The sequence below is a fragment of the Montipora capricornis genome, chromosome 8, assembly GCF_036669925.1.
Source record: "Montipora capricornis isolate CH-2021 chromosome 8, ASM3666992v2, whole genome shotgun sequence".
Lineage (NCBI taxonomy): Eukaryota > Metazoa > Cnidaria > Anthozoa > Scleractinia > Acroporidae > Montipora > Montipora capricornis.
Genome location: NC_090890.1, coordinates 16405842 through 16415841, shown reverse-complemented (window position 1 = coordinate 16415841; position 10000 = coordinate 16405842). Strand labels below are relative to the sequence as shown.

The 10000-nt window shown below is 40.5% G+C and overlaps 1 protein-coding gene across 1 annotated transcript in view; it reads right to left on the bottom strand.

Annotated features, from left to right (window-relative positions):
- The window catches only part of LOC138013751 (polycystin-1-related protein-like), a 66638-nt gene that overhangs the window by 20009 nt on the left and 36629 nt on the right, over positions 1 to 10000 (bottom strand). The window contains exons 14-18 of the mRNA XM_068860823.1: positions 6121 to 6669; positions 5244 to 5468; positions 2780 to 3853; positions 832 to 1221; positions 332 to 629 (exon numbers count right to left, since the gene is read on the bottom strand). Coding sequence (XP_068716924.1) covers positions 332 to 629; positions 832 to 1221; positions 2780 to 3853; positions 5244 to 5468; positions 6121 to 6669 — 2536 coding nt within the window. The remainder of the gene's footprint in view (positions 1 to 331; positions 630 to 831; positions 1222 to 2779; positions 3854 to 5243; positions 5469 to 6120; positions 6670 to 10000) is intronic.

The following is a 10000-nucleotide window of genomic DNA, read 5'->3' as shown; positions in this document are numbered from 1 at the left end:
CTCTTCTTGTTTGGTTTTCTTTATCCTGGATTTGATTGCTTTTCGTCAAGGCTAACCTTATCTCTCTTTTCTTTTCTAACTCTTTATAATATTACTATTTCTACTGATCACCGGTTTATGCCGGTTTGATTTTGCTGATTGGTCTTTTCAGTCTAAATAAAGATATTATTATTATTATTATTATTATTATTATTATTATTATTAATATTAAATAATCCGGGATCTCCGGTTTTGGGCTCCGCTAAATCTGTATATTATAACATCTTTGAATTTCAAATTTTCCGTGTTATTGGACTTAAAATCCTAAAACGAAAGTAAGAACGCATCATACCTTTAATTACTCTCAGCTGTCGGAGTCTGGCTGTCCCAACAAGTATTGCGGTGCCATGATCAGCAACAAAGACATCATCATAATTATGCAACACTTCAAACCCTGCCTCAATGTTACTGACTGAGGTCTTCGTTTTCTTCACCGTTTTATGTTTCTCTCGTTTAAGTTCCTCGGTTGTGGTTTCTTCTTTCACTAGTGCTTCATTGTCTATAGCAAACGGACCGTACCAGTACCGCGGCATAAGGGTAGGAATAAGAGTAGTTTGGACCCAATTCCAGTAGGATCTATAATCGGACACCTGAAAAGGAATAGTTAAATAATCTGTGAAAGGCAAGCATAACAAAGCATATCCATGGACGGCAAGAATTGTGTTTACCAAGAGATTAGCTTTGAATGCACTTGAAATTAAGAGCAAGAAATCTTGTTGCAGGATTAACTTTGTTATTAAAATCAAATTCACATTTCCATAATTTGTTACACGATACGTTAAGGGTTCACACCTCCTCAATACCACCATTCCCCGAGTAGTCTCCTTCATCAAAAAAACCATGCATCGCGTTTGTTATAGGAAAAGCCATGGGATCTCGACTGCCATAGGCGACAACCAGCAGAAGTGACAGGAACACTAAATACTGAAGTACTTCACGGATAATGGCCTTCATCTGCTTTTGTTTTGTTTTCAGTAATCGAGCTGCTTCCAGCTCTTCTGGGTTGGGCGGCTTATCGACGAAGCCAATTTTACGAAGAGTTTTCTCTTCGTCGCTATTTTGTTTCTGGTTGTGGAGTATTTCTTCGTCCGGACTCAGCTCCTTGTTGTCTTGGTCATTCTCGTCCTCTGCTTTGTTAGGATCCTTGATGACAACGGCAAAAAACATGGCAGCTGCGAATACCTAAAAGGTTAAACCAATATGGTTACGATGCTCAAAATGCTATCATGTCTCTCCGGCAAAAACTAAAATGCGAAATAAATCTACGCGTTTAAAAATATAATCTAAGGGCGCTTTCCATTTGACAGAACTGACCGGCCAGACCGGGCATTTGGAACGACTAACTCTACAACAACATACTTCGAGGATGACATATACTCCTCCAGATGAATACGAGGGATTATCATGCAAGTGTTCCTTCAAATTGTTGCATTTTGCTTGAGGGCTGATGGGACTTACCGGCCAGTTCTGACAAAAGGAAAGCGTACTAAAACTATACAAGTTAGAAAATGGTTCAATATTGTGTGCTTTTATATGAAGACAAGACGATGGCACGCACGCTCATTAGCTTGCATACCCAAAAGAAAGTACAAAAATTCACAGTTGCTCATGACTTATTTTACCCTTTTGCACTTCATTTGTTGGCGACTTGGGCTAATATATTCCGTGGACAATTAGTGAAGGACTGGGACAGAACCGTGTTTTCAGTCTTAGCTTAAGAACCGGTCCACTACTTAGCTCAGTTGGACCAACACTCGGGTCTTTAGTTTAAACAAGTAAGAAGAAAGTTCTTTCATAGCGTGCAAGTGGATACACTTTTTTGAAGTCCACTTGGATGAAGACTAGAAACTTTTGACCTGTCCCACATTAGACCCTTGCAGGATATTAAAAAAACCTACACTCCGTCGGCTAAATCGAGCACGGAGCTCCCAATGTTGTGGTCTGGCCTTGTAAAGGGCCCATCGTTCACACCGTAATTTGAGCCTTCTCTGTTTTGTGCCTCTCACCTCCTGGGTGGTAAAACTCAAATGAATAAACAAAAATAACTGAAAATGTTACTCGTGAAAATCCATTGCCAGTTGAATGATTTGAATGCACATTTTGATATAGTGAGTTGTGACTAACCACGGTGGGCTTCTAATTATGGTCCCATGCCCAATTTCAGTAAGTAACAGACATATTTTTTTTAATTGGTTAAAATGCTCTTCAAAGCATTTACCGAAAGGCAATAGATTGAAAAAAATTGAAAAAAACGTAATATGCAAACCCGAATTGAATCGAACAGCACTTGAAGCAGAGAACGCAGCATGATCTTTACTTTGAAAACGACTATGATTAATTGGCAACATCGGTCAGTCATGAAGTACTTGGCCTCTGCCTTCAAAAGCGGGACCTTCCGTACGGTAACAATAAATCTATCGCATGTGAATCAGAGTTATGTGAATGCAAAAGGCATGAAAAAGGAGGATAATCAGAATTGTTAATTTTCTTTCACGAGATCATCCTCCATTTTATTTAAAAATGATGACTTTGATAATAACATAAACAATACCTTTACTTTGTTAAAACCTTTTCCTATCATTAATAAAGGTATTTGTAGTGTTATTCACGTGCTCAAAGCAGTGCTCAGTTACTGTTTTGAGGCTCGGCGGGCGTTCATAAAGCTAAAAAATCACGCTTATGTCATAAGGGGATTATGATCAATGCGGCACTACTCTTTTGAAATAAAGCTTACACTCACTTTCAGAGGTTGAGATACAAGAACATCCTGCCAAAATGAAATCATCATGGATGACAACCATCCTTCAGATTTTTCTTTTCCAAACGTTAGACCATAGAAAATGGTGAATGTGGCAGACACTGAACAGGTGATAAACACTAAGCCATAGGATATGTAAACGAAATAATGGGGTAGAGTCTTTTTCTTTTTATCCCTCTTTTTTTTCTCTTCGTTTTCAACTTTATCTTCTTCTTTGCTTTTCTCCAATGGTTTATCATCCCCTGACACTTCGTATTTCGTGCTCTGACCATGAGGATCTTGAGCCTTGTCGAGTACAACTTTTCTATCAGAAGGTCGCGCTTTCCGGAAAAACATAACAATCAATATGTTGGCTGGAAGCACAACCAAACTGCTGGTTATGCCGATTGACAACTGTTTCATGGAGAAAGTGAAAGGTCCTACGTGAACTGAGGTTCCTGTTGAAGACTCATCACCAACTTCATAAAACATAGCGTTGGCAAGCATTGTGCTTAATAGAACTGACAAACAACAGGAAAGACGTTGTACTCGAGTAAAACTGCTTTTAGCGGGACGTGCGACTACAGAGAACCATAAATGGTTGTCTGTAAGGTTTTTTCGTGCCTCCGTGGAAAACAATAAATTGAAGCTTGTCAATTCCTCTTTAGATGCTGGCGTTAACGTTCGCTCCACCATTCCATCCTCCTCTTCCACGGCCAGCCAGCGATCGCAAATGAACCACGTTTTTTGGTCCGTTTGTAAGTCATACACCATGATTCTAAGAAGGTACCATGATGGATCGTCTCCTGTGTTGTCGTGCCATATCCGCAGGCTATTTAGCTTCCCTAGGCTTTGAGGAACGCTCAACAGGAAATAATCAACGTTACCTCGACAGAATTTTCTCCGTCCGGGTTCAGTATCTTTAAGTCGGCGGGGAGAGGTCTCGTCAAGGCCTCCAACGAGGACTATTCGAACCTTCGAAGAAGTTCCCGAATGGCTAGCAAATCCCGTGTAAACCACTATCTCATACATATAGGTGTCCCGGGGATCATTGTCTGGTAACGGAGCGACACCCACCTGAAAGAAAATTAGGCATCATATCATCTTTACTGTCTGTCGCTCAGTACAGACGCTGTATTATATGACATAATGCGGATTTCATTAAAAAACGGCCCGCGCGGTTTCGCCAAAGTATTATAAAATTGACGGGTTCTTGAAATTAACGGCAAGTTGGGAAAAGGTTATGGAGCCACTCGAGAGTTGTGATGCTGTATTTTTGAGGTACTATTGCATTTGGATCTTTTTGTAGGTGGTTACCATTTTCAGGTTACCAAGTGTTTTAAACTGATAGTACATATTTTGCAATAGGGCACTTTCAACCCAACGAGCAATTTTCGGGCTAACCGAGATTCTAGAGCTTTGTAATCGTTGTGGAAATCTGTCCAATTTTTCGCGATTCATAGATACAATTAAAAACAGCAATTCCTATGCTGAACGTAGAATATTTTATCAGAAACAATTTGAGCTACCCGTTTGGTGCATAGATGTCATGAAAGAGTCGTATTTAATCGCCTTAAAGGACGGCTACACGGAACGTTTTTGCAAAAAAACGGGGCTGTCATCATGTAGTCATGTAGTCGTTCCGCTACGGGACCATAGGCGCCTATGGTCCCGTAGCGGAACGGATAAAAGTTCACTGTTTCGTTACAAAAATGATTGGAACCATTCCACTTTTTATCGGACCCGTGCCATTTTTCCTCTGTCCTGTAAACGCGCCTTAAGAAGCTAAGAGAAGCCACTCGACTGTATAATGCACCTAAACCTTGTTTGGTTTTCCGGGTGAAGGGGTTGGGGTGGGGGGGTGGGGGGAGCTTTTACTCTATTCCAGGATGTTGAAGACGGTAGACGTACTCGACCTTGAAAGGTGCAATCGCCGGACCGTGAGAATTCAATTACATTTCGTCTTCCACCTAAACCTAAACACTGATTTTCATTTTGCGTAGCTTAACAATAACAGTAATCGCAAGCAAAGACATTTGGTCGAAAGAGATTCGTTTAAATCTTAACCAATCTGCTGCATTCAAATGGCTTTTTACTTATTATTGGGAAAGTTTGAACTTTGTTTTTTGGTAGGGTAGTTTCGTGACAGGCTTCCGACAACGAAATAAAACCCCTGTGTTATCTCGGTATCACGAATAATTTTCTTAAGCCCAAGTAAAGCAAATGAAAATGACCTCAATACAGCAAAACACCGAAGACCGGTATAACGAATTACACTGTTCTGTCCCTCTGGACCTTGGTTGATTGGAGTTTCAAAGAGTTCAAGTGCTCTACAAATGGAGGGACTGCAAATCACATAAGATAGTACTATTGGCTGCCACCACTAAGTCAACCTTGCCGGTCAATAACTAACAAAATTATGATAAATGCGTTAACTACACTTCAAAATAATAACAGCGTGGATTACCTTTTCTAGGTCTTTTCTATCAGCTCGCCTTGCCCATAAAAGAAGAAGGAAGTAGAGACCAAAGATCCCACACACTACAGAAAAGACCAAGGGATTTTTTAAAAGCTCCTCTAAGGAAATCTTGTCCCAATCGATTTTGTTTGGCGGCACAAAGAAGTCACTTGAAAATGACGTCAAATGATTACAAGAGCAATGACGGCGCTTCAAAGTTGAATTGGGACCGGGCTGCAAAGACAAATTGGAATGGAAAGAGTTGCAGTAAGAGCAGCCCAGCTACTGAACATATCGAAGATGAAAGCAGCATGGTTACTTAAAATAGCAGATATGACCCTGCTTACGACGAAGAAAAGGAAATTACAGATAAAGAAAAAGCAATCCTTAATCTCTTCCGGAAACCATGTGGTTCTCATCGGCAAGTTGTGGATTCACTCGAAAATATATGTGATTATCGTGTGAGAAAATATCACTTCAGAGTCACGGCCTTTGTTACATTTCAATCTTTATTAATATCGTTTACTTTCTAGATCGTAATTTCCTTGTCCATTTAGTTAAACAATTAAATTAGAATTTGCTGTTTATAGAATTAAGAGGAATGTAGGAATTCAGAATTCAATCTGTCAAATCGAGAAAAACTTACATTTATTGAAATGGTGTCTTTAAATTCGGTTTTCTGGGTTTGAGCTTTAATTGGTAAGACATGATGCAATCTAGGCATGATTCGTTGTTTCAACAAAAGCTGGGGTATTAAGAAAAAAAAGAAAAAAACCAAAACCTGGGGTATTAAATCTGACTAGTTGACAACTGTTGTTTGAAAAAAAATCTCCATGTCAGGGATAAAAAGCCTTTAAATAATCATCTTTCAATAACTCGCTCATACCTTACATCCATCATATTGCCAGTTGTTAGACGTCGTGTTTAGGTATTTGCATGTCAATTGAATTATCGTTGTGTTGAAACTGACTGTATCTAGAGCATCTTGAGCAGACCCATTGTAGTAAAAACCGCAGTACCACTTCCCTGCAGCCGTTCGGTTCAAGTCGTCGTTGTCAATAAACATCACGAATCGGCGGTGATCCGATTCAAAGAACATACTCTGAATTTCTTGTTTAAAGTCATATTCCTTTAAGGTAGGCTTGGTATCCTTTCTTAACAGTACCACAATTCTAGTGTTGTTCGTTTCAGGGGCGACCCAGACATATATCGCACTCCTGTTGTCCGTTACGTTCAAGTTTGTCACCAACAGATCACCTTTTTTTATTGTATGTGGGTATGACTCGGCTGTCGAGCCATCAGCAGGGATGAAGATGTCCATGTTTCTCGTGAGACTGGAAATATTCTTCGTGTTCCCAGTTGAGTCTTTGAGTTTAAACTCAATAACACCACCGTTCACTGCACCGCCGTAGGGATTCGATTTAAATGCTGCCATCTAGGAAGAATAAACATGGTACTCGGCTGACCAGTATTACAATTCTGTCGGTGAGAATATTGCATAACTGCTTATTAAGGGGGTCCTTCTTTACTACAGGCACGGTTGCCATGCAAACTTTCATTGGCCATTTCTTAGGTTCTAGAATGGCAATAAACAACCCGCTTGGTCATATGTGGTTTATTGGTGAACACTCTCATTTAATGGACGTTGACCATACTTGGTGAAGTCACCTGACCACAACAGAAAAACCCTAAAGCTAACGCAGGATATATTTTGAATAAAACAAATAACATTCACAAGACGTAGAACTTCATTAGCGGAAATGCTACCTATGGGTTTGTTAAAATTTTGAATTTTATCGTAGATATGAGTTTTTTAAGGGTTGTGATCACAGATATTTTAGCAATTGTGTGCAATGTACTTTTAAAAATGATAAACAGATACGTAGGATGAAGCAGGTGATTATTTTTCTTTCTCATCGTCGGAAAATAATAACGTAGAGGACCATTCTCTTCTGACTAGTAGGCTTTTTTCGTTCGAAACCCTCGCTTTTGCTCGGATGAGGACTGGCACTAGTTATGCATGCGCATTCAGCTTACATTCAACGATTCCACCATTCAGATTACGTTTCTTCGTTACCTGTAATTTACAATTTCGTTGGCAATTTTCGCATTCTTGCGTTTCGGAAGCCTCTTCTAAAAATTCGTTACTATCAAGAGTCCATCATCCAAACAAAGGTTAGCTTTACCTAACCAACGATTAGGAGCAAGGGCGATCTATGTTAGGAGGCAGTGCGGACCAGTGGTTAGGGCGCGTGCCTTGAGATTCGGGGATCCCGGGTTAAGACACGATACGGCCACTGATTAAATTTGTTTTTGGTGGTCCCTGACTCCCTGGTTCAACTTCTCAGCTGTACTTTGTTGGGATTTCGTCACAGTTGTTGTTGAATGTTCTCTTCCGTCGTGATTGTGTTTCATTGGCCCTGATCTTTGGATGAAAAACCCCTATGGGGAGTGGTCAATTAAGTAAGTATGTGTGTACCCACATTGGCCAAGTCCCCACGAGCGTCAGAGAAATGTCTATTTTTAAACCAAGTTTTGCGGGAAAATAAACAATAGACCAAAATGGCTAACTGAATGTTGTATCCAATTCAAACCCTTGGGAGAATAAAACGCTCTGTTTAGGCTATTTCCATATCATTTAAATGTGATATGATATGATATGATATTCTTTTATTAGGATCCATCCACACGTATCCGTTTTCATTTAAAAACGCAACTTTTTCTTTATGGATACGGCTTCCGTCCACGCCTATCCGATGAAAACGACCACTGAAAACTGAACTTTTCAAAAAAGCTCCCCATATTGGAACTTTTGTAAAATGCCATTTTCCCGTGTACGAATATACGGACAAAACGGAACTTTTCGAAAACGTCGACGTCAAACTATTTGTTCCAATCCACTCCGCACAATATTAGGATGGCGCCAATTTATTACTTTGTGGTCTCATAATAGCGAATCGTTTCCAAATCGATTCATCGTATACGTGTGGATGGGCGAAAACGCTATATGTGGACGCAATATTTTTTGAAAACGGAGAAAACGAATACGGATACGTGTGGACCGGGTCTTAGTATAACCTTTGCAGCGGAAACTGAATTGTGGTTAACATTCTTGGTGATCCGGTCTATTTACAACTCTGTCAGAAGGAGGAAGATGGTATTGGTCATTCCATAGTTTCTTGCCTAATGGCGCTGGCATGATCAGTTGGCTGTTTGTCGCATTTGTTTGTGTCGTAGCCTTTGTGCAATCCGATATTATAGTTCTTTTTAGAATGGCTAGCGACACATGTGGAATAGGTGAAGTGTCACTGAGGCTCATTGTGTTTTAGCTACTGCGCAATGACCAGCCACCCCGAAAAAGCCGCGTCTGCGTCTGCTGTCTGGTTTGAGCGTTGATTTGGCCGACCGTAGTACCATTTTGAAGGGAATGCCTTCGTGAACGTTGTTTGATCCGTCCTGAAAGTGGTGTGTTTATGCTTATCACTCTTTGTGTTGATCCAACGTAAGGTATAGATAGTTACACGACATTGCAGTCTTTAGTGTTAAATTTACATTAAAAAACCCCTAAAACATTGAAATCTAAAAATTACAATAAGAATGATAAACGTTCAAGTTTTAAGAATTACAATTACTGTTCCTTAGTCTGTTTGTACTGCGTTTTGGAATTTGAAAAGATCTTTCAGTTCTTAGTATCATATTGTGAGTTTTCGTTCCCTTTGATAGGAGGCAGATATCCTTGAGCAAATTCGTACAGAGAACTGTCCTGCGATCGCAGCGTGTATCGAGGGTGCTTGCCTCCAGAGCATTACGGTAGGATAAAGTCCAGAAGATGATTCTTAGTACACGCTTCTGAAATCTCTCTATTTCCTCAGACAAACTGGGTGAGGTTATTGTGCAATACTTCACAGGCATACCAGGCGACAGGTCGTATGCACGCGACGTAGAATTGTATCAGATCTTTTGATAAAAGCTTTGGCTTCTTTTTTAGCTGTTTTCAAAACTGAAGCTTCTTGGATACTTTACTGATGATTTCGCTACATGAATGTTCAATTTGAGGTCATGTGAGATGTTAAGACCGAGAATGGTGTCCATGTGAATGGTACATTATAGCAGAGTTCAGATGGGCGAAACAAGCCAGCGGAGCACCATGGGACGATTTTTTGGGAAATCTATCGATTCTAGAAAAATTGGTTATGACCTCACGTACGTCCACCCGTACAGACTGACGTCACGTACGTCCGCACGTGCAGACTCTTGGGGTGGAGGTGGGAAAACAAGACAGCCTCTGGAGACGAGAGTGTTCGGGCAATTTCCTTGGCGCGAATCGCGTGGCAGTGTTCCATTTGGTAACCCGTAGAATGGTATCAGATCTTTTGATGAAACTTTGGCTTCTTTTTTTAGCTGTTTTAAAAACTGAAGCCTCTTGGATACTTTACTGATGATTTCGCTACATGAATGTTCAATTTGAGGTCATGTGAGATATTAAGACCGGGAATGGTGTCCATGTGAATGCTACATTATAGCGGAGCTCAGGTGCGCGAAGCAAGCCAGCGGAGCACTATGGGTATGATTTTTGGAAAATCTGTCGATTCGAGAAATTTTGATTATACACCCGTACAGACTGACGTGATGTACGTCTGCACGTACAAACTGTTGGGGTGGGAAAAAAAGACAGCCTCTGGAGACGGGAGTGTTCGGGCAATTTCCTTGGCGGGAAATCGCGTGGCAGTGTTGCATTTGGAAACCCGCGTTTTATTTCTCTGGCG